Source organism: Uranotaenia lowii, chromosome 1 (genome assembly GCF_029784155.1).
Source record: "Uranotaenia lowii strain MFRU-FL chromosome 1, ASM2978415v1, whole genome shotgun sequence".
Taxonomy (NCBI): Eukaryota; Metazoa; Arthropoda; class Insecta; order Diptera; family Culicidae; genus Uranotaenia; species Uranotaenia lowii.
Window position 1 is genome coordinate 361,567 of NC_073691.1, and position 26,420 is coordinate 387,986.

Here is a 26,420-nt window from a genome sequence, read left to right on the forward strand (position 1 = left end):
TACGAAACAATAATGTAATCTCCATATTATAGCTATTTTCTATGGTTAAATAACCGTTTTCCTTAAGGTGGCCATTATGCCCCCATCTCCCCTATTTTCGATAAAATCGGATCTCGTGTGTTGCAACATAAATTACACACATTTTATTTTTTTATTTACATAGAATAAATTACACACAATAATCATTGAAAGATGCCTTACTAATAGTACCATGAACTTTTTTCAAAATTTTGTACGGTTCGAACAATAAATTAACGTATTCACCAAAAAAAAACACAAATTTGTTGAATATTCCCTGAGAAACCAAAGGGAAAATCTACCGTCCTCACTTACCCCATAAGGCAGGGTAAGTGAAGACACCAACAGACCATAACAATTTACGTGATAACTTTTTTCGCTTTTCGTCTATCAAGCTCATCCCATCAGAATTTATAAACAACATGTTCTGCATCACATTGAATGCGATTTTATCAAAACTGATCCACTGCTGATTTTTCAATGATTTTTAAAAGTTGAACTATACGAAAACCGTCTCCACTTATCCCGGTGTACCTTATACATTTTTGTAGATTTCTTATTGGAATCCCGCGAAACCATTGCTTCATCAGCGATATTTATCACAGATGACTCTGGTTTAGAGACAAACGACCGCGCGCCTCCACCAAATGCACCTAGATAAACGTGTCATTCGAAAACCACATCCATTTGCTATTCTGTTTGAAGGGCGAGTTTTTCCTGCCATCGGCCGATTTCCCGTTCGCCAGCTGCTGCATTTTCGCCGACATGTTTGCTACCCCAGCATCCTCAACCTTAGCCTGCAGACATCATCTTTCCCCGTTGCATCGTTCTGCTGATCTGCTTTTTTCACTACACTGCAACACACTCTCAGAACTACACGCACCACTTTTCCTCGTTCGGTTATTTATTTTGATATAATTTCCCTTCCATCTATCTCTACTCTGTAAAATATAGGGAAAATTGTTAAGAGCACTGGAAAAGCAGGCTGTGATTATAAGCAAACGTGTACAGTTTGTGGTTGTTTGTCGGTTTTATTTTATAGACTAGAATTTGTCGTGAAATTTGATTTAAAATTTGGTGTCTCGGGGGCAGAAAATTGCCTTTCGCATGATCTATTTGTCAGCGCGTTAGTAATAAGAGGAATAATAGTAGGAAGAAGAAGGCACATTGCAAAACGAACCAATAATCGCCTACCCCGATGGTGTTCATCCAATGTGTGCTGTGATTAATGTGTCTAGACTGTGAGGTTTTTTAGTTTCCGTAGAATTCTGATTTGTCGTTTCTGTAGTTTTGTGTAATAAGTTTGAAAACTGTTTGGGAAACCTCGTTTCTGTGTTGCGTAGGAAAGTGTGAATGAAAAATCCTAGTTTTCAAGGATTTTCCCCCAGTTTTTTGTTCTGCAATTGATCCCCTGGTGGTGTCGGTGGCTGATTTATAGTGTCGAGTATCGAGTAACTTCCTGCCGTTGGTACACCAATTCCTGAGAAGATGTGTGCATGTGGCGGAGATGAAGGGTAGGGAAGGCTCATTTCAACATTGCTTTATCAGTTCTTATCAACAACATCCTGCCAAGGGGCGAGTGAATTGCGAATGTTGTGAACCAGGATGAAAATTCATCGCAGCTTACTGTGTGTGATTACGAAAGAGGCCCAGATTTTTGCCTCTCTCTCTTTTGCGCATACTGCCTTTTTTCCACCCCAACAAACGTTTCAGCGCCCACTTTGTCGGGTCGATGCTGTCTGTGCAGTGTGCACAAAATACAAAAAAAAAGTAACGATGCGACCATGCGCTTTTTCCGTCAGAGAGCGAGTCCTAGCATACGAACACGTTTTATGATCGATTATTATCTACTTTCAAAAACTATGTTAGATATAAATTTTCGATCGATTGTTTTCAAGCAAAATGTATTCACGCAACCGGTTAATCTCTAGACATCTCATGTTTTTTTTTTAACCGAATGCATATGAATGAAAATCAACATGTTGTATCCAAACACACGAAATTCGGTGTTTCGTGCCAAGAATTTTCTAAAAGACGCTTTCTGCGAGCCAACAAATGTAGAGATAGAAAGCACAAATAATGAAGAGCCAGGAGGTAAACGTGAAGCAGCAAAGTTTCGAAAAATCATGGATTGTTGAGGATGCTGCCGGTTGGACACGGCCCATGGTTAAGGTTGTGCGGATTAAACTGGTTGTTGATAATCCGTCAAAAACATTCTTTTCAAATTGGAAGTGATTTTAAGTCAATTTTTTTTGTTTCGATTATAGTCGTTTTAACATCTTCATGTAAATCTCAACTTATATCAACGATGCAGTTGGCGGATAGTCATTGTAAAACTTATCCGGTACAACTGTGATCGATGTTTACTCTTGGGCTCGAACTCACGGACATCGGCTCAGGAAGCAACGAACTTGCCAACTATCTACTTAAATCTAAAACAAGAAACTCAATCATGAAATTTCAATGGTTTTTCATATAAATTGGTATTTAAAACCGTTTTCACAAATGTTCGAAACCCTGAAGAATTTAAGTATAAGTCATCGTAGCACGATAGATTTTTTCAGATTTGCTTGCCGAATCAGAGATGTGCAACATTTTTATCAAATCTGGAGAAAAGGCAATTTGACCAGTTCTCCGACTGGAAAACAGATCGCTTTTATAACTTCTTTGAAAAAAAAAATCCTGCCGCAACAAGACTTGTATTTTTTTATATTCCTGATGATCTAGTCTAAATACATACGATTTTTTTTTAAATATTGAATTATAGTAAAAATATTAAACTAATTTTAATAACTGAATACATGTCTTCTGCCATTTAAAGATTCAGCGCCTTAAATAGCTCAAACTTTTGAATATACAGAAAGCCCTAAGGTTCGCATAACCTTAACATCAAGATGATGCGACATGGTTTGCTGAACTGGCTCAGACATTCACACTTCTTTGGTCTAGTTGGCATAAAGTAGTGTTTGCTCTGTAGCTACCTATTTGTATCTCATCTCAATTCCCATCCTCTACTTAGCTTAAAACCCCCCAACTTGGTTTGGTTTTATGTATTAGATTTGGATGCTGGCTGTACCAAGTGCCGAATTCAACTTTGGCTCGCTACAAATAGACACTTTCGCTCTTTCTCTTGCTCATCACGCTGCGTCGGTATGGCTCAAGCATTTTTACCTGAACCCTTCACCGGGTTGTTGTCGTCACACTGGCACTGGCACTATTCGTCCGGTAGTCACACTTGTCTAGAATTTCAGCGCCAAAATAAAACAAAATGTCTGGCACCGAGTTCAAGTTGTAGTAGTAGCAAAAACCGTAGTACTATTTTAGAACTTTGCCAAAAATTGTTATCATGAATGAATGAATAAACCTGGGAGGCAGCCAGAGAAGTTTGACGAACGAGGCTTGGGACGGTGGCCAGAGAACGAAGAATGTGATGAATGAAAGTGATTTGGCTAGGTCCTGAGGAAAATGTTCTGGATTCTTAAACTATTTGACGCGTGCATACAGTGTTCATGTGCCAATTGGCCGGGGTACCTCGTCATGAATCAGCTGTTGAATTGGCCCCGCCGATGTTGATATTTTGGCTGTTCTTGAATATTGTATCATGTATTAACAGAGCTAAATTTTGCATGTCATGCGGAATTTGTGGAATATGTATGACTTAAGCAAGACGGACAAACTTTCGTTTGAGGGAATGGAGATAGAAAAAAAAAGACTGGAATTGCCACAGTTATGCAAATATTGTTTGGAAGCGGTCAACAACGATCGATTTGCAGAAAAATATAAATCTCATCAACGCTTGGCAGAAATCATACAACAAAGAACCAGTATTGACAAACAAAAACCCCTCCCCAGTGGACGGAATCAGCAAAGATCGCTAAGCAAACTTACTTACCGGTGTTTACTTTTGCTCTTCTCGTTTCATCCGATGCTTATTGTTCTTCCGTTCCCATTTTGCAATGTGGTTGGGAAAATATTCCGCCCGACAGGAAGTATATCATGGAATCCAAGCCCTCAATCAAGGGCCCCTACCTGTCACAGGTAAGACAAATAATACGAAAACACCCATTTGAGACTCTCTTTACTAGATAAATCTTTATTTGCCAACCCCTTTTTATCCCCACTTCAAGTTCTTTACACTGCATTCCATCTAGTAGGGTTTGATTGCTGATCGGTTTGTTCCCTTCTTCCAGGAAATTCGATTCAAAATTTATTATCTGGCATCCGTTGATCGCAAAAGCAACCAAAATCCAATTGGCCACATCAAAATCATAAATAGCATACACCCTGGTAATTTGAATCTAAATTTTTCATTCCAATAGAGACAGAGAAGATGCAGGAAAAAAGAATGCTGCCAATAATGCAGTTTGCTACGAGAGTGATGGAATGCAAATTGAATGAAGCAGCTCGCATTCTCAGGAAGCTTGAATGCGAACTCAATCAATTGCATGCCACTGACAAATGAACACCGTTTTATTCCATTTTGCAATCCATTGCCATTTTAATCGAATTTGTATTGAGCTCATTCCTTGTGTTCTGTCTTGTTTTCTCGACGATCCGGATGATGCTGAGCAGCAGCAGGAGGATTTTCATCCATTTATCGAGGCTCTCCTTCCATACGTCAAGTCCTTCAGCTACACCTGGTTCAACCTCCAGGCGGCCAAAAGACGCTACCTCAAGAAGCATGAAAAGAAAATGACCCACAATGAGGAAAATAAATGCAAGAGAGATTTTCAGGTTGGTAATTTAGCGAGTATAATGGTAGTTAGTATTAATTTTTACAAAACATATTTTTCCACACTAATCTTCAACATGACATTCCTAATAAGATTATGGAAGTAAATTGAAGAAATTACAAAAAGAACTGTCATCATATGAGGTCCTTGGAGCCAAAGGGGTATAAGCACAGAGAACAGACGTACAAGCTAGCCCACGAAAGTTGTTTAAAATTTACAACGACCGTTTTTAACCAATTTCTGTTTTTTGGCTGGGCCACCAGATGTCTCCAAACACACCAAAGAGAACTGTCAAAGCCAAAATTTTAGTCAGTTTTGAACAGGTCGTATGAACTGTTTTTCATGTTTCCCTTTGATGTTTCGTAACACTTTCGTCACATTGCATAATGGAAAAATATCATTGAAGTAGATCGCTATTTCCTTCAAGGTAGAGGTACTGAATTTTGAACAATGGGATGCAAAAGTGATACTTGAAAGTAGCCCGCTTTGAGATGTCTATAATCAGTTCTGATGGATAATACTGATCGTCAAAAATGTTCCTAATTGAATGGATATAGCAGACTGTCTTCCGTCTGACGATAACCGGTCAGGAAGTGCAACAATTTATTCAAAAACTCTTAGTTATTTTAATTGCCTCATCAGTGCAAAAATAAAGGCAGTGAAATTCTGTCCAGTCGAAAGAAACTTTTCCAGCAATAAATCGAACCCGTCTATTTAAGAGCGGCATTAGTTTAATTATTGATGAGTTTATTAACAATTACGCCTTTTCGAAAACTGGGTACCTGAATATTTGATCTGTAACTTTTGAGCGGCGCAATAGATGGCACTGTTTCAAGTTAATTTTCAACGTATTTTTTGGATGTCGGCATTTGAAATTTTACACACTTTTTTGAAGATTTTTTGTTCGAGCTTGTACGTCTGTTCTCTGTGGTATAAGTGCATAAATGCTTGTTTCGAGAAAGCACGCTTTTAAATTATTGTGTTTGGCAACTTTCCATATATTTTTTAAGAATTTACATTTTTCTTTCGAATGTGAAAGTATGTAAATAAAAATATAAAAATTCGAAAAAATCATCAAATGTAGTATTAAATATGAAGAATCGTTTGGCATCATTTACTACAAATCGACCATTTTGTCACTTATACCCCTTTGGCTCTGAGGGTGATTTTTTTTTTCAAAATAGATCAATTTTTGTGCTTTTATATGAAATATCGAATTAATCTATGATTTGAGTCCTTCCAAAATTTTACTCTCAAAATGTAACATTAAGATATCGCTTAAAGACTATTGTAAAAACTCATCCGAGTTATTTATGAATCTACGAAATTCTTATGTGGATTAGATCAAGAGTTACATAACGAACAATACTCTGATGATACTCTGCCTTCTAAGGTATATAACAGTTTGAACGTTAATCCATCATCGTAAACTTTATTTTAAAAAAGCTTACAAACATAAATATGATTATGTCGAACAATATGAGTTGACTTGACTTTATGTATATATGTATGCTCCCCGATTTTATCGCCTTTTTTGAATAAAAAAAATAATGATCGATTTTGTCACCTTATTTATTTCAAACAAGTGAGGTTTTTTTTTGGAATTGAGTTTTTTTAAGCAATTACCATAAAACTTTGTAAGAAGGTAAAATCATCTACTACGATATTTGAATCATAAGCCTAATTTGATATGTTTTCTATCATCCGTGCTTCACTGAAATCATTACTTATCATTTGTAATTTGCACAAATCATTCGGCGTTTGACGTTGCTGATTCTGGATCTAAAATTGTCAGTTTTAGCTGATATTCCCATTCTAAAGAAATCTGAAATATGACTCGGCACTGCAAAAAAAATAAAAATTACATGGCAGACATGCAATATTCAAAAGTATACAAATCGGAACAATATTTTTTTATTTAACTTCGGTAATGATGAAAACTGAAGCTTTATGAAACAACAAAAATGATAGATAGCGATGGTCTAAACATTTGTCATGAAAGTGATGCAAATTCACATTAGTATTTTTAGTGCTGGTGCTCATCCAGTATCATTTTCATGATTGCTTCTTACGTATTCAAGGAAATCACATCAATTTTCCCCCAGGACAGCTAAATAACTGTTCAATGTTTGACACCCCAAGCATCGTTCATCCATAAACATACATCCTTCAACAAAATGTTAAAATGAATATGTTAGAATAAATCAATCAAGTTTGAATGCCCTCTTGCCCAATTTGTCACCTTAAAATGCACCACGGGGGTGATAAAATCAGGTATTCACTGTATTAGATTATATTAAATCTCCCATAACCATAACTAAAAATATTTTATTTCAAGCTTATCTAGGGTTGCCATCCGTCCCGCAAAAGCGGGACATGTCCCGCTTTTCTGGAAAATGTCCCGCCGCACAGTGGTTCAAAATCAAAAAAAGTGGGAAAAAATTATCAAAAACCTTTTTTTTTAAAGATTATAGACGAAAAGTTGGAAAAAATAATAACTAAGATTTTTTTCAAAATTTGTTATTTTTTTCAATAATTGCTAAAACGGGGTTTGAGCTTTATACTGAGAAATTGAATATTTTTCAATTAATAATGAATATTTTTGTTAAAATTAAGTATGGGCTCCTAAATTCCTGTAGGTTGGTTGGACAAATATTAAAACTGATGTTTTAAGGTGAATTTGCATATGTATCGAAGCAAACAATGCTTGGTTTACTCTGTATAAATATTTTAAAATTTGCATTTTTAAACCAAACAGCGTTCCAATCAATGATATCGTATCCAAAATATAGCAAAAACTAGCAGCTGATTTTAAGTTATGTTTTCGATGAGACTACGTACTATCCAACGGTGTGTAATTTACCACAGCGATCGGCAGCGCAAGCTTTATTTTTGCTTCCGAAAAATAAATAGGGTAAATCGAAAATTTTGTATCATCTAATTTTGGGTTTTCAATCAAGCGAAACTTTATTAGCTCATGATTTTAAGGAACTTTTTTATCTCCAAACTGTGAATAAGATTATAAAACATCACTTCGGTATAAACATTTATAAATTTTTAAAGATTTATATGCTTTTTTAAGTTGTTTTGGGTTGAGAATAAAAAATCCTATTTTTAATTCTTGTGTTAAAGTTGTCGTTCATGTTTGTTTCATAGAAGGTGTATAAAAGGTCCTAAAAAATATCTGAATACATCATAACGTTCCTAGAATATTGGAGATTCGATTCCAATATAAAAAATTTGGTTGTTGCTGACTTGAAAAATGGGCTTTTTTCCGGCTTTTTGGGGATTTGAACCACTGTGCGCCGCCCCGCTTTTTACTCGAAATGTCCCGCTTTTTTTCAAAGAAGTTTTCAAATTTAATTAAAAAACAAGTTTGTTAACGTTATTTTAATTGCTTTATCAAAACTGCACATCACACAAATAAGATGCTTGCTTTTTCTTTGATTCCTTACTTCTTTGGATATTTTTTTTAAATTTTTAATGCAATTCATAACAATGTCAGATTTCAATCGATTAATTGCATTTACATTGCATTTATAGTTGTATGCAAAACTGCATTTAAAGTTGAAAGCGAAACGCCATATGACTTACAATATTATTCTATTTTTGAAACTGGTGGAAATCAGATGTAAATCAGTGTTTAAAAACATTTTTTTTATTCAGAATAACGATTATACAATTCTGTTTTGAAAAGTGAAAATTTGGACATTGAAAACAGTATCAAAATGTGCTACATTTAAGCACTAAATTCAGTGTCGAAAAGTATACTCTACGACCTACTTGATCAAAGGTTTTCACTCGTTGGCATGGTCGACCACATATTGTATTTGTTGAGATGCGCTTCTTGTTGGTTAATAAAAGAATTCTTAAGGGAAATTTTCGAATTTGCATAAAATTGTGTATGCAACTCATTGCAAAACTCGATTCTTTTAGCACTCGACGTAATTATCCAACTCGGCAACTCTCGTTGGATAAATGAACAATTCGTGCTGAAAAAAACACTTTTTGCAACTTGTTGCAAGACGAAACTTATAGCTTTTCAGTATTCAGAAAAATATTACAATATAGATCATATTTACTAAATAATGACACACTGATTTCGCACTTGAATGATTCATTTGACTTTCATAAGTTTGAGTTCTTCTCAATCTTGAAACGATGCTTATGAGACTTTTTCAGTGGAAAAAAATTTATGCTAATACATATACTAATACTCATTTCAAAAACCAGTATTTTCAAGCTCAAGAACATTCCATAAAAAATCAGTGAATACCTATATTTTACATATGAATTAAATATGTTCAAACAAAATTGATTTATTTATTATAAATGTAAGCTGAATTGCCTAATGAGAGCCTCATTCAATTATTTGTTTAGTCATGACATGGTAATTGCAAGTATTTATGGTAAGAATAAATAAAATATCAACATCAACAAAAAAAATCGCTTTTATTTCTGAAAATGTTTACACCATTAGTTTAATTTTCGTTTTTATCAATGTTATTTTGAGGTCTTTGCGTCATTCGTACTTTTCTACCAACGGAAGGGCATTGAAAAGATTCAACTTTGTTGGATGTTTTCTCCTGGATTTGAAATCATAGACGTTGACTTGGAAAACTGATGTTATATCAACTGAGCTATGATTCCATTATTGATCAATAGAATTTATACCCAAAAAAGCACGGTACAAAAAAAATAACATACATATGTGTACATACATTTCATGACTTTTCAAAGCAAATTTTTAAATGTCCCGCTTTTTTCGGCTGTGTCCCGCTTTTTTTTTTCTCAAAATGTCCCGTTTTTTTTGAAAATCAGCTGGCAAGCCTAAGCTTATCTGAATTTCTAAAAAAATCTTTTTCCATACAAATTTCCGTACAAAATGGAAAACTGGAACATTTGATACCAAAATCAAAAGTGATTTTTGAGGGTAAAAAATCGAAACTATGATCGCTTTTAGGCACCCCTAAATCAAGTCCGATTGAGCTGAAAAAAAAAAACATTTTTTTAGTTTTTCTACCATCAGCTGACACATGGTCAGTCCAAACAACGTGTAATTTTTGGTTAAAACTTTTCTGTATCAATCTACGATAATCGTGATAGCGTATAACAGTCTTCTAAACAATCGATTATTTCTGCTATCAAGAACAACAAACCTTTGATGCATACATCGTCATTATCATCTTGTCGAGAGCCACTTTTGTCAGAAGTCTCAACTTCTTTGGGGGTATGCTTAGTTTGTTTGACTACAAACGATATTTTCTCGATTGATAGCGCCAATTATTCAATTACTTAGCCCATCTGCAACATTCCCCTCAAACTGACTGTAATGGTAGACGTTCTATTCGAGAATCATTTGCACCGACCTGTGTGCTTCCTTCCAGAAACGCCGTCGGCCAGCTTCACATTACCCATCCAGAAGACATATGATACCATCTCAAATTATCCGACAAATGGTTTGATTCTTGGTTCAACAAATTTTGCACCCGAAATGACTGAGTTGGACTAGAGAAGGTGTCAAGTTTCATGCAATTGTGATAAAAATCGAGCTAATAGGGTGTTACATTTTCACACCACTTCAACCTATGGTGAAGAAAAAGTGACTGACCTGCCACTGGCGATGTTCGGGATCATAGGCGATGGTAATGAAGTTATCAAAGACTAATGGAGGGTTGCCGGTCTGTTGTTCAATATGGATGCAGACTGTGTTTTGCGAGGCTCGTCGAAATTTCGTACCCTAACCAACCACTGACTGTACGCACGCTACTCTAAGGGATGGATAATTGCATTACCGGCTTCAAAAAGAAACGTTTATTTTTCAATTAAACAGCAGCGAGAAAATTTACATGCTTCCGAGCAGCCAGGACCACGACGATTCAGTGCGTCATATTGAGGAGCTTTCGAAAATGTTCGCGGAACTGTAAATTTTAGCAACTTATCGGATACATACATATTTCGCCACAGTATTTGGTTAGCGTTTGTATGATAATTTGCTCCGTTGATGTTTCTTATCTTGAGGCATCAACTAATTCAAGTCACGGTTTTTTTGTCTAGGAATGTTTCACAAATATTTTTTACTGCAGAAGTGCTTATTTTGTTGATAGTTTTTATATGTGCCCTACACAACACCATGGGAATCTAGTAGATTTTGGAACTTCCAAAACACTTTTGATAATTTTTAAAAATTTTTGGCGCAAAATGTACGAGCATATGAAAAAATAAATCTTTAAATTTTTGTATACTTGAAAAATTTCTCCTACAGGTAGAGTGTGTTTCTTATCAGCGTTGATTTTTTTTTAAATGTGTTTTATGTGGTACAGCAGGTACTGGACAAAATTAATTATGTACTCACTGACTAAATTTTCAATTCCCTGTATATTCTGTTACATTAGAAATATCCACTCGATACGCTTGGATGAACGACTGGTGTTAACATTTTTTATTATTAATAACAACTGTAATATTTTTCTGAACTAAAAATTAATGACCTGATGCGATTATCAAAAGTGTGTTGTGAATTTGTTGAACTCCGGCATAAATCTGGAAAATAACAAAAAAAAGTTGTGTGTTGTGAGCCTACTTGGTTGAATAATTCTACTGAATCAAAGCAATCAATTCAATAAAAAATGTGCATGTAGGATGTCCAAGATTGTTTTTCTATAAAATAAAGCTTAGGTACACAAACAGAAAAATCCTAGTTTAATAATTGAAGCTGCAAACCCCTTTATAAACTGCATTCATAAACCAGTTTAATAGTACTTTTCTCCAGAGTTTCCTGAAGAGTAAACAAAAATTAATGTCGAACTCTTGCCGGATTAATTGGCCTTCATGAAGTGTTGATGGTAAATGTAACCAAGTTAATGTAAATTACGCACTTCACAGGTTAGGATTATACTCCGTTTACCTACCTACCTAAGGGTCCGGCGCCGATTGACCGACGCATAGGGCTGAGATAAAAGATCTCCACTGCTGGCGATCCGGAGCCAGCGTCTTCACTTGCTGCCATCCAAGGTTCTCGTCAACTGTGCGGATTTCAGCGGCTAGACTTCGCCGCCACGAGCTTTTGGGCCTGCCTCTTCTTCGATGCCCTTCTGGATTCCAGTCAAGCGCCTCTCTGCAAATCTCGTTTTCATCTCTTCGCAGCGTGTGCCCAATCCATCTCCACTTACGTTCCTGAATATCGATTTCTAGCGCCTTTTGATGACCCGGCGATGAAGTTCAAAGTTTGAGATCCAGTTGCCAGGCCACCAAGCGCGGATGATGTTCCGCAGGCAGCGATTCACAAAAACTTGCAGTTTTTGCGTCGTCACCGCGTATGTGCACCAAGTTTCACACCCGTACAGCTATACGGATTTGACGTTTGAGTTGAAGTTCGTAGAGAGATCTGGCGTGAGCGCCAGATGTTCCGAAGATTCGCAAACGCAAACCGGGCTTTTCTGATCCGAGTTTCGATGTCCTTCTTGGTACCTCCATCAGGCGTAATCTGGCTACCAAGATACTGGAAGCACTCCACTGTCTCAACCTGTTGTCCAGCTACCACGAAATTGGAACGATTTTCTGTGTTGATTTCCATCGACTTGGTCTTTCCGACATTGATATTGAGACCTGCTGCCTTGGAGCTTTCGGTGAGGTCGTCGAGTTTGCTCTGCATGGCTTGGTGTGTTTGGGCGAGCAAAACAATATCGTCTGCCAGGTCAAGGTCGTTCAGTTGCTCAATTGCTGAAGGATTCCACGGCAATCCTCGGTTTGGTCTACAGTTAATCGATCCAGTCAAGATCTCATTCATTACGATGAGAAAAAGCAGCGGTGACAAAATACATCCCTGTCTCACTCCAGCAGTTACCGGGATTGGTTCGGACAAGATACCGTCGTGTAAGACCTTGCACGAAAATGCCTCGTACTGTGCTTCGATGAGATGGACTAGTTTCTCTGGGACCTCTCGTCGTCTAAGAGCAGCCCAGATGTTTTCGTGGTTCAGTCGGTCAAATGCTTTTTCGAAATCAACGAACACCAGCAGAACAGAGTCCTGGAATTCGTTGATTTGTTCCAGTATTATTCGTAGCGTTGTGATGTGGTCCACGCATGATCGTAAGGTTGGAATCCAGCTTGTTGCCGTCGGAGTGTAGCGTCGATTTTCTCCTGGATCCTGTTCAGAATCACTTTGCAGAGTACTTTGAGGGTTGTACAGATCAAAGTTATGCCACGCCAGTTACCGCACTCTGTCAGGTCTCCTTTCTTCGGGACCTTTACGAGGATACTCTGCATCCAGTCGGCCGGGAATGTTGCAGTATCCCAATCAGTACTCCGTCTAGTATAATAAATATATGAAAAGCGCAAAATTTCCGGATTTTTGTAATCGAACTTTTTCCAGTCTTGATCCTATAAAAAACGATGTTTTTGGTTCAAATTTTTGACTTTTAAGAGTGCGCTTAAACAAAAAAAAAATCCTTCTATACCTAGATTTTATAGTTCATTTCTAATTTATGATGTTTTTAAGTTCAAAACCGCCAAAACTTCCAGCTATTGCTAGCTGCAATGCGCTCCATCTTCTTTGCGATATTTTGCTCTTGTTGAGGTTTCCAACCAACTAAAAACCGTCCATCTCCCACAAGAATTGAATTTCATTATTTAGCTTAGTTCGAAGAATCCTTTCTGGTTTGATCCGTTCGTTGTTTACGATAATCCCAAATATGATACCTTTGATGTTATCTCCCCGCTTTACAGATGAAGCAAGATGAACACCAGCTACCTACCCGATGAAAACATATGAAATATTAATGCTAACCCAAACAATAACAAGATAATCACCTTATCTGTATTATGTGCGAGCAAGCGACCGACTCGTTGAAGCGTTTCACCAGCCGCAGATATTGTGTAGATAATAAAAATACCGAAAATTAATTCAATACAACAATCGCTAATCACCGGATAATTTTCCACCCTCTGCCACGAAACGGTTGCGGGGATTGCATTGAATTGAAGCCTGGTCGCGTCAAACAAACGAGGGAATCCGACGAGAAACCTGACGCCACGTGCCGACTAGCCCGGGGCCATCCGTCCCACAGTAATTGTAGGACGCGTTGCAAATGTAGTCATTTTTGCGTAACGAAATACTCCAGAGAATATCTGTCTTTTCCGGGTTTAGCGTTGTGGGAGACGATGTGGAAATTGGCTGTCTATCGGATGCTGCAAAAGATGAATGTAGTAGCAAAGATGTGAAGGCAGGATTCTCTAAACGTTTGATTTGCACTGATGTGACTCTTCATTGTGATATTTAAATTTTTCGAAGCAGGATTTAGATGATTGACTGACAAGATATGGGAAAGGGATGCTGTGTATGGTCATGAATGACAATAACAGTTGAAATTATGAATAATTTATTGAAGAACCATCAAACGTTTCACTTTTTACTGCAGGAGGATTCAAAATCGATGATTGAGTGCGCGTTTCAATACACTATCTATAGTTTAGTAAAATTTACGAATTGAATTGTTTGGATATTTGGTATAATTGTAAGTAGTTACCCACTTCTTATAGACTTGATATGACTCTTGAACCACAAATTTCGCAGGAATAATCATCGTCATGTACATGGATGTAAATCGGATGCTATACGTTTCCCCCTAATGCATTTCCAACACGTACGCATTTCCGATACCGGATTTTCTCCACTCGAAAGCCAATTTGCATTCATTTATGTGTGGACTGGTCAGTGTGGTGCAAGCGGAAGTTTCATATATCACATTCATTTTTTCTTCTTATCCGATTTACTTCTGGCTGCCGCTCGATACTACTGGCCGCTACTCAACATCTACTGCTGGGTCGAAATGTTCGTGGTGGGGAGCAGAACGAAAATCCGGAAACGAAGCAAAAGTGGGCCGCCCGTCTGCTCGGAAAGCTGCGCAAGGACATCAACCACGACAGCCGGGAAAATTTTGTCCACTGCATCTCGAAAAAGAAAACCTCAATGTGCATTCTATCCAATCCGGACCAGAAGGGTAAAATGCGCCGAATAGATTGCCTCAGACAGGCAGATAAGGTAATCAATCGAACGTTCGTGGTGCATTTTGGAAGGATTTTTTTCTAACAGAGACATTCGATTTCTTTCGAACAGGTATGGCGTCTGGATTTGGTTATGGTGATCCTGTTCAAGGCTATCCCACTTGAAAGTACCGACGGGGAACGGCTCGAGAAAGCATGTTTCTGCACCAGTCCCAGTTTGTGCATTAATCCTTACCATATACAAGTATTAATTAAGGAGCTGGATCTGTATTTGGCCAATTTCATAAAAAGTGAGTATTACTGCTAAGATCAAAGAATATCGCTCTCTGCATCTATAAACTAAAGGTGGCAGGAAAATTACTACCAACGACTACTCAACGATTTTGTTCATATAATTAAGTCAAAAATCAAAATGTTATCGTTGGGTGAAAACATTGATTTTCCGAAACGCATAGTCCCAATAATGTTTTGACACCATGGTGACAAAATAAATTGCCTGATTGATGGTGTTCGAAACATGTCAATCCGGTTTGAAGAGATAAAGCAATTACTGGCATTGAAAGCTTTGAACTAGTAATATGGAGAGGATCGCCTAAACTTTGCACTTGTATTGTATTGTTGGTTGGTCATCTTTCAACTACATTCTATGAGGTCCTTTGAACCAAGAGGGTATAAGCGCAGCTTTTTTCTAGAAAACATGCTTTAAAGTATTCGTGTTGCGCTATTTTCCATATGAGGCCCTTGGTACCAAAGGAGTTTAAGTGCATAAAAGTTTATTTCGAGAAAACAAGCTTCTAAGTTGTTGTTTTTGTCCATTTTCTCAAGTTTTTCGCAAATTTGTATTTTTCTTTCGAACCTAAAGAATGTAAGATAATATTATAAAAACCTGAATATATCACTAACATAATTTGAAATATAAAAAATCGTTTGGCATTATAAACTGAAAACCTTTGGTTAACCATTTTTAATTCAAAATTGAATATTTTTGCACTTACAATAATCCAAAGGCTCCTGTGACTTCATAAATAAAAAAAAATAAAGTCGAATAAAATATTGAGAAAATCAATATGATCAATGTAATCAAACTTACAAAAGGTTTCCTCGTCGGTGATAACGTACACCAATTTTCCACACAGCAGTCGATTATATAATTTACGAGCTCTTGGTTTGACGGGAGCAGCTTGTTTTCGACTCGGCTTAGGCTTCTTCTGCTTTTTATATGTCTTCAGACCCAATTTTACCTTAGTACGATGGACAGGGCTTAGAGGGGATCCACATATTGGGCCACACCCTGAACTTAGGCAATTTTCTTACTTCCGTAAGCTTGCATGACTTTCCGGTTCAAAGTTTTGTCCACCGGACCCGGTTTTCACCCTGATTTTTTTATCCACGAAGCTGATTTCCTCTCCGTTCTCCCGAATCGAATTTCAGACCGCTCCAATGTTTACTTCTTCCATTTTCGCCAACTGACTCAGCGGAATGTTGGGGATAGTACACCATTTGTGCAAGATATTTTTGCGCTTTTTCGGGGAAATACTTCTCATTTTCACAAAAATTATGAAAGATGGTGCTTAGGATACATAGAATTTTAAGTTAAACTGTAAACAACTACACCGAGCAGAAATCAGCTGTTCAAACGTCATCTGGAATGAGCAGAGCTGTATCAAAATCGTGCTTAGACAAAATGGGACACCTTATATGGCTAAAAACGTTAACTGTGAGGAGAATGAGAACACTTGATCCTTGAGGATACTTGATTCCTTCGCTATATCTTGAAACCGAAATGTCTTACAAATATCAACAGTTATAGAAAAATGTACCAAAAAGAACAAAACATCAATGTTGGTATCTTAGCAAATTAAAAAAAAAATATTCTCAAGTTATTTTATCACTTTAAAACATTTCAACATGAAAAAATTATAATAAAATTATTTACTCTAATATATCAATCGTTAGAGCTAACTTCATAATGCCAAAAAAAAAAAGTTTTCCAAAATGTATGTTATGGGTGATCCCTAGAATCCAGGAAGTTGTTTTTCTCTGGACCGCGAACTTTGATTATCACGTAATTATTAATATTTGTCCAATAACTAATGTTTATCCAGTAATTATTTATTAAATATGACTAAAAATACTGTATTTATCTAAATACTAGAAAATTGCGCCTTAAAGTCACTTTAGGTTAGTAGACAAACTTTCAGAGTTTTCTCCGGATAATACTTACAAATTGTAATATGAGAACTGATTTGTCAAAAAACAATCAACAGGCCTTTTATCTTCGGATTTAGCTAGATTTTTGCCTAGGTTCAGGGTACCCTTAATTAAGGATCAAGTCTCCTTTAACTTTAAAAAATCACTTTTAAATTCGTCGCACGAAAATGCTTCTAGATCATCTACGGGCTCATGTATTGTTCTTTTTTTGTAACTTTTGGAGCTTAGAAACTTTAGATTACAAACTTTAAATTTTATTCGAAAAAAAAACGGCAACACTTTGTTTTGTGAATAACTCTTGAATGCATGGATGAAAATTTAAGAAATTTTGAGCGATGTTACCTGGTAATGTAATGTTTACATATGCAAATTTTGGTCATGTTCTCTCAAGTTGTTTTAGGGGGCATCCATAAATTACGTAACGCTCCTAGGGGGGAGGGAGTAAGTTCTAGCGTTACGAATTGTGACATAGGGGAGGGGGGAGGTATGCCCATCGTTACGTAACGATTTTTTTCCTAAAAAAATTCAGTTTAATCGCAGCTTTTTTAATATAATCTATTTTTGCTGAATGATAAGCAAACCAAAATCAGCTTGAAATTTGTAAGCTTTAACAAAATTGAAACTGGTTATAACCATTCCTATTTAAAGATTCTAAGACAGACTAAACGTGTATTGGATATCCGTGAAATAACCGTTGGAAAACCGAATATTAGATACATTAACCCCCAAGAACTCAATCCAATTTTTAGACGGAAATTTTACTATTTTTTCTCAATTGATTTTGATTATTCCGATCAGCTATTTTGATTATTCCGACGAATATTACTAAGTAGAGTATATTTTGCATAACAAGTTATGCTGCTTGAACAAAATAAAGTAAACAAGGTAGATCACCAGCAAGGATGGAAAAATTCGTTCACCAGCATGAACGCTAATGATTCTCAATCACCGCTCCGTTCACGATGATAGCATCGGCGATGCGAGCGTGAACAGACGACCGCTGATTGGTCGGATTGGCAATCCGAATGAATGAACTTTTAAATACGTTCGGGTGAACGAACCGATGACCGAAACGTTCGCCGCAGTTAACTGGATCGTTTTTTATTTTCACCACGACGTTCGTTGGGTGAATTGATTCGCAAATAATTGTCGAAACACAATCGCCAAACGATTGCACGATTGCATTCGCGAATGTTTCTGTAACCGGTAAAGGATTGCACCATCAGGTGCTTGTTTTTCGGCTAATTTTGTGCGTGTTTTAGCCCCCGCGCTCGTTGATGGTTTGTTTTCTCATGATGTTATTTTAATTTATGTTCGAATAAGAACATTCAGCACTTTTGCACATTGCGTAGATAACTAAACTGACAAAGGGGGGTTTGAAAATGTCCACTCTTGTTTACGAAGCCTAGGGATTTAGCTTTTGGCTACTGGGACATTTTTTTAGCCAAAATTGCCAAATAATCATTTAATTATGTTGAGATTACAAGAATACAGAATACAAAATTATTACTTTTATATGCGTCACATAAAAGTTATAAAATCCCACACATAAATATTGTAAGCCGACATAGCACTCAAATATTTGCCTACATCTAGGCGATTACGTGCTTGCCTACTTGAAGGCGTTTTGTTTTGTTCGAATTGGTTTTCGGAAGGAAATAAAAAATTGTGAGGTATTGGCTCGAAATTTTTTTTAAATTTTTATTGTTAATTGAAATAACTATAAAAATGCTAAGCCTAATACGTATGTTTCGGGTTCGTATCCCATTGGGACATAAAAGCGAATTCCGCACCGGAAAATCATTAGCTAAGACGACGTTTATTCGACTGAAACAATATCGACGGCTTTGATCGACACCAGGCCGACGTCCTTGCCTCCTATTTTCAAACCCCCCATTGTCAGTTTAGTTTTCTACGCAATGTGCAAAAGTCCACACTTTCGCTAATTATATGTTGAATGTTCCTATTCGAACATAAATTGAAATAACATCATGAGAAAACAAACCATCAGCGAGCGCGGGGGCTAAAACACGCATAAAATAAGCCGAAAAACAAGCACCTGATGGCGCAATCCTTTATCGGTTACGGAAACATTCGCGAATGCAATCTTACAATCGTTTGGCGATTGTGTTTCGACAATCATTTGCGAACGTCGTGGTGAAAATAAAAAACGATCCAATTGAACGCGGCGAATGTTTCGGGCTTCGTTTCGTTCACCCGAACACATTAAAAGTTCATTCATTCGGGATTGCAATCGTGAGTGTTCATTCTGGTGTGTGAACTTTTTCCTTTCCCTATTGCTTCGATTGGCAGTTAGAATTGAATGAGTTCACCACGGATTGCAGATTGAATGTACTTCGATCCGATTTTTTCCATGCTTGATCACCAGTTAACAAGCACAGAGCAACTCGTAATAAGATATTTAATTTATTTTATCAGAGAGTTATCATCGATGAGTACTAAGAAGCGATTTGGATGTATACTAATTCTGTTTTAAAGATCGTTAAAAAAAATGTTATATTTTTTACCTTCGAAAATGAGTGTTTAAAATCATAGATAATGGGAGGGGGGGGGGGGTAATTGTCAGCGTTACGTAATTTTTATAGGGGGGTATGTCGAAGCGTTACGATTTGTGACATACGGGGGGGAGGGGGTCAAAAAAGTGCATTTTTTGCGTTACGTAATTTATGGATGCCGCCTTAGAGATAGCGTCCGATGACAAAAATTTTCGACTTTAATTTTTGGGCAACACGTGCGGCATCTATAATGCATACTATCAACCACCCTTTTTTCAAATCAATGCAATTTTTGATTACGTTTGCTGTTTCCTGAATTTGAACTCGAAATTTTGAATTTGGTCAAAGTTGTAACAAATTTAGCCTATTGTCCTCCTTCGGCACAAAATCAACATATTTGACTTTTTATCACTCCACCACCGTTTTTGCGTAATGGCACGTTTCCAGATGCAACTTAAACAGAGTAAAAACTTTGTGGGACCTATTGAAGAGCTTTGCAGAGAAAACGGTCGCATTTGGAGGCAGTCTTGTACCTTGTATTTTTGGCCATTCATCCTGGCAATCGTTATGAAAGAATAAGTAATTTGCAGTTTCCGCAGATCGTTAGCCTCTTTATGTATTAGACATTAAATTTTTCAATTTTTTATTCTTGTTTATCTCCGGAAAATGCAGGCGAGACTTGTCAACGAAAAGTTTCTGATAGGAAACCTACCAGGTGACGGCTGAAGAGTTCGTTTTGCTGTCCATTACGATATTTTTCAAAATATCTCTCAACAAGCAGTCCAATTATTTTGCACAGGATTTTACCACCGTATTTTGTTTATTTTACCGGTGAGCAGCTTTTCTACTTTGTGGAAATGAAGCGTCGCTAATTGTATTGTAAATTCGATTAAAATAGAAACTGTCATTCAAAACCGTTTTATGGGTGATTTTTTAAACTAGGTACTTCATTGAAATCACAGAATTTTTAGGAATCTTTTCATTCACAATAATAAGACATATTTTTTTTTATCTTTCTTTTGAACATCAAAACATCTTTTAATTCACATTACCAATAAGAATTTAAGAAAAATTTGAATTTCCGTTAATAGCTAAATACTTACACATTTATCAAAATTTTCTGAATTCTTCGGTAGTTATCTTCTCATATCTAACTAAAATTGATGCAAATTTGCATATTCGTATTTCCGATCAGCAGATTTTGAAAACGATTCTTTGTTTAGGCATGAACAAAAGTAAGAAAATCCTCATCATAACTGCCAGGTCAGGAATTGATTTCTGTTTGAGGATATATCTATGTGAATGTTCACTGGGTAAAATTCTCCATATCCTTCAATATAGAATGTAGAAGATGCGCTCGGAATACAAATAAACTCGACCCCCATGATACTTTTACTTAGTCGGAAATGGTCAGTCATCGCCCCAGTAGGCCGGAATTGCTGGTTAAATGTATCGGTTTGGGAAAGCATTGAAACGGCCTGCTACGATGGATGAAACTCATCCGCTGATGGAGTTGCCCCGTTTTCTACGATAGTGATCTAATACAATTCTATTAAATCATCATCATCATCATCATCTGATTGTCTGAGCTTTTGGCCGGTCTCTAGTTTTTGTTTTCGGTTTTTATTTCAGATCCTTTTAGGCTGATCCATTTGAATCGTGTCGGCGCACAAGAAGTAAAGCCCAAAAGTACAGGGTATCATTGGTGTGTTTTGGATTGTTTTTATTTGTAGGCTCATCGGCCGGCATGATTTGACGATTTTTGCTCCCGGATCGGTTTACAAGTTTTAGGGTCGGGCCAATTTCCATGATGGCAGTTGAACAGTTGAGCATTTTACAGCGGATTTGTGAAAACAGTGGGCTTTACTACTTCATGAATGGTAAAATTTTTATATGGCAGCATTTTCATAAATGGAGCAATACTTAAAGTGAAAATGTATGCAAAGCCATTATTTTTCAAACAGATTTTTTGATCCATTTGATCCACACAAGATTTTCTTCTGAACTTTGACCATACCTGACCGTTAATTGAAATATCATTTCTGCCATCCACTGTTTCAGAGTGAAAAAGCACTGAACAGATTTTTCCCCCTTGACTGTATTCCTTTTTACTCCCTGGACTACATTTGATCGAAGGCTTCAGTTGATTGTTTGGCCCTCTGTTTGAGTTCGGTTTTTGTGCTGTCTACAAAGGAAATCATTAAGAAAATAGCGCTCCACGTACTGCTTTTGTTTGCCGATGTGAGAGATGCTACTTCTGTCTGACCGGTTCCTACACCTTCCGTAGGCCGATGATGATGGTATCGATCCGTTCCATCGATTTCGGGATTGTCCCTCTGTAGACTGTGCTGAGGTGAGAAGAGAAGCATCCACTCGAAAATTGGTTGATTTGTTTGGTGTATTTTTCTTTCGTCTTTGAAAACAAAACCTGAGGCGGTATTGTTCCCGAGTCGTTTTGGACATTTGAAAAGTGCCCACTTTCGGGTATTGTTTGTAAAGTGCTTGAAATGTGAGAAAAATTTATCGATTCGGTTTTATTCTTTCCTTTCTTATGTACAGCAGTTCCTACAAAACATTATGATGAGCAAAAATGTTTGCTAAATTGATAAACACGGAGGATTTTGTTGAAGCATGAGATTCGAAAAAAAATGTTAAGAAAGGTCAGTGTTTTGGATGAACGATCGGAAGATAAGAAAACAAGAGATCGTGTTTCAGGCAGAACGATGAGGTTAAATTTGTTTAACTCTTTCTCTGCTTGGCGTTCGTATCGGGTTAAATTCAGGTGTGAGATTGAAGATTTTCAAAAACTAACTCGAAGTCTATTCAAAACTTGTTGAAATACTGGAAACATAATCTTGTAAAGATTTTCTCAGGCGATGAAGCTTTTCATTCGAAAACTCGACTACGTTATCAATATATGAGGTTTTCGATTAAGTTATCAGGTGAAAAACTATGAATCCTTGAACAAGTCTAGAATCACTATTATGGATAGGTACTTTCTGTAACTTTTTGTTTGAAATTCCACAATGATTGATTCAAACTGTGAATTTTTTTCCTCTGTGAAGCTACCACCATCACTGCTGTACGTGTCAAGATTGAACTTGTTACACACTTTCACCTTGATTGAATAGTTGAGGTTACTCGGTCCTTTGCAACGTGGAGACAGGCAGGCTACCTCATTTTGATTATGCGTATTAATGCGTAAATATATCAAAAACTTTTCATTAAAAACAAAGTTTGTTGCAACCGATACCTTTTTCTTAGTAGGGTGAGAATCGCAAGTTTTTCTGATTAAAAAAACAGGGGAGACCAATAATTTGTCTGATTACGTCAATTTAATGTCTCATCAACCTTAAAACTTTTGATGTAAAAGCGGTATGATTTTCTGTGGACATTAAGATTCTAGAAGCCATTGAAGTTGAGAAGTGTTGCATGATGCCCCAGTTGTCGGTACTTATTTCAATTTGAACACAGTTCTTTCAAGTAGAAGTTTCTGACGTTTTTCTTGAAATTTCTTTTCAAACATTAGTAAATTTGAAGTTTTTACTTTTTAAATTTTTTATCAAAATCTTGAACCATACTGATCTTTTGAATCGCAAAAAACTGATCCATTAAGAAAGGCAGTCAATATAAAATACTCTTTTTGCTTTTCTTTTCGAACAGGTTTCAGGTAAGTTCCCTTGCTCTTCCTCGATTCACACAAAATTGTACACTTTGCACAAAAAATACACCTTATCTGCCAGATTTTCTTTGCTATAGTTAGTAAACAAAATTTAACTTACTTTTTGGCTGCAGAATATCATTATTATTTTTTTTATATCTTACAACAAACATCATGTTCGCGATTTTTGTTTCTGTGTTTGATTCTTTGAAATGATAATTTAGTTCACCAATCAATGAATACCGATTGATCACACCGTCTTGAATCTCCACTATAATACATTGATCTGACATGCCACTCTTTAGACGTAGCTAAGAGTGTTACACTTTCAGTTCAAAACTCCTCCAGCTTTGTGTTCTTGTGGTAGTTTATAGAATTTGATCAGATTTCTACACTCTAACCAAATGTATTGGAAACATACAATTTGACCATGTTTTTATTTTTGCTGTTTTTCTTTCTCTTCTCAATTCTTCTATTTTGCAAACTTTATTTGCTTTCTGGTAATTTTGATCCGAATGTTACCCAACCATCAACATTACAATACATCCATAAAGCGATGAAGAAAACCAGGGAGAAAAGACGCACAATTCTACACGGAAATTTTCAAAAGGGAGTAGTAAGGCTTTCTCCTACGATTTCATCGCACCGACAGGAGTGTTCACGTCATCCGAACTTTGGAGCATCACTCAAGGTGATTTGTTTGTTTTTTTCTTTCTTTTTTCTTCTATTTTCAGCCACGTTAATGCACTATTTTGTTCTCTTATGAAAGTTGTTAAGCTAAGGACCTACATTTCTATTCTGAATTTAGTGTTTTCAAAGAGACCGAAGACTATGAAGATGGTTTTTATATGCGGATTTATAAATATCTGAGGTTTTGTTTCGGGCATTTTCTTTCAGTTTTGGAGAAGGTTTCTCTTTTCAGATTGGCGACAGGTATTCCACTGTTCAACAGAGCTTGGCCTTACAGTTTTCAACGGATATCACACCAGCATTGTCTAATATCACACTAAATCGCGGATATTTTTAATAGGCGTAAAATTCGAATTATGTTTGGTGAAATTAAAGAAAGCCAAATTATAAACGTTCCATAAGTCCATTGTGATTGATGCCGAAACGTCCCAAAAACCATACAGATTGCAAAATGATCGGAAAGCTATTGATAAATCTCTTGTTTATACTATGACAAAAATAATAATTTTATTTTACAGTAACTCGAACAGAAATTTAGGTAAATCTACACTGCTTCTATTAAACACAAAATGAACCAGTAAGTCATTGGAAAAAATAAGGCCAATTTTTAAATTGATTGAAATATTTTTACAAAATCCTCAAACAAATCTATAAGGATATAATCAAAAATAAAACCTGGGACAAAGTTCCTCCCCACATTTAATACGGCTTTGACTAAGCCATAGTCAGAGTCGCACATTATCTTGCGGTAAACAATAGCTTTTAATCAATGTAAGCAGCTATTAGCTGTAGCTAAACGGATAAATAAACCCAAAAGGACCAGTCGTAGTCAGTCAGCAGACCGTGCGCCTGGCAACTGCAAATTTTTATTTCCGGTTTCCTGAAGGACCGTAATCCTCTCGATTTTTCCCTCTCAATGCCCTGAAGAGGAAGATGCACTGGATTGGAAGTGGCGTGTTGAAGGAAAAATTAATTTCAACTCACCGGAGAAAACCCGAACCCCTAATGCCAGGAAAGGTGAGATTGAATGGAGATTTTTTTTTCTCTCCTTCACTGACTGCTCGTTGACTGGAAATCCTCTTAAACGTCGTTGATGAGGAACGCAAATAGCACCATAATAAAAAGCCACATACTGTCAAGAACCCATGATACAATAATAATCCCATTTGATATTTTTTAATCTTTCTATTCCCCTTGGAGAACTGGGTTTCGGTCCGTTTTCTTTCCTGAACGTGGCAAAACAATGCACAATACACTATTTAGGAAGTGCTTGAAAACGCGCTGCAATTGTCACAATCGAATTTTTATATATTTACGCTACTGGAACAATTGCAATGATTATTTGCTGCCGAACTTTTTTCCCGTGTTTTGATTACTCCATGACAAAAAGCAGGCCATGAGAACAAATCGCCTGTTGTTGTTTTTCTTCGGCCTCAATTTGTGAATTGATGTGACTAATGAAGAGCACTCTCCTGAACACGCGTACACAATAGCGGCCATTCAGATTTTTGTGTCCCGTCAATTAGAGATCTGGGGCACAAGCTCACTCTACACACAGCACACAAACAAAATCTGACAGGATAATCGGCCGGCGGATGGGAAAATTTGTTTCTTCACTGCTAACGAGACACTTCCGGTTCCGATTCTGTGCTTTGTTGGTGTGGTGATGACCATATTGTTGCCGCTGAATACGTTTTTTTCTCCTCGAGCACGTGGGGGACTTGTGATAAGCGTATAAAAAGACCGGAAACAATGTGATTGAATTGAATTTTGCAAGTCTTTTTTTATATCATAGTTTTGCTATTGTTGATTTTAGTACAATTGTATGTTCAGGAATCATATCATATCAAGATTTGCGTGCCACTTTAATGTTTATACTTACGTTTGATCGGCTAGATTTGAAAAGGTATTTACAGGACGCGTTGCCTAAGAAGAGATTTTTAAGTCTTCATAGAATTTTTTTTTGCAAATCTATATCTATTTGAGTGTCCATTTTCCAGTTCGGTTTGGTTGTAGTGATTTTTTGATTAAAAAAATAATAATTTGGACACTAATCTGCATTAGACAGCTTACACTGCTGATGTTCATAATAATATTTGTACAATAAATGCGATATCACTTATATTTTGAAACTATGATTCCAATTTTCATGCAATGAAAATAAATCTCCAATATTGGTAGCACAGATCTGGAAAACGAAATACAGCACATGTATCGGTCTTGTAAAATAGTTCTTACAATCACTCATCACCATTATTAATCAATAAACTGCAAATTAAAGCATTTCAAAGTATATTTCAGTTAATAACGTTTTATTTTAAAGCAAGCACCATATTTTTGATTCAGACATTAGCTTTTTGATTTGGGAATATTTGGTGGTCTCAAAATGTTTGGATTCTTGAAACTTATATGCAAAGAATCGTCAAAACGATGCAAACCATTTCCATGAGTTCACTGCAAGCTTTGTGTGGAAAATGTTAAATAAATAAATATGAATTTTCTGGCAGAAAGCATGTAAAAATCATATACAAATTTTGAAATCGTTGCATCATCCAGGAATCAACGAAATCATTTGAGGTCCTTGAA

At 36.5% G+C, this 26,420-nt stretch overlaps 1 protein-coding gene across 1 annotated transcript; it reads left to right on the plus strand.

Annotated features, from left to right (window-relative positions):
- The first annotated feature begins 868 nt into the window (after positions 1-868).
- Positions 869-23,910, plus strand: LOC129739901 (nuclear factor 1). The gene is made up of 8 exons (XM_055731444.1): positions 869-1,532; positions 4,005-4,056; positions 4,591-4,752; positions 14,602-14,793; positions 14,869-15,046; positions 23,147-23,153; positions 23,699-23,835; positions 23,879-23,910. The coding sequence occupies exons 1-8, from the start codon at positions 1,507-1,509 to the stop codon at positions 23,908-23,910; spliced, it is 786 nt and encodes a 261-aa protein (XP_055587419.1). The 5' UTR covers positions 869-1,506.
- The last annotated feature ends 2,510 nt before the right edge of the window (positions 23,911-26,420 follow it).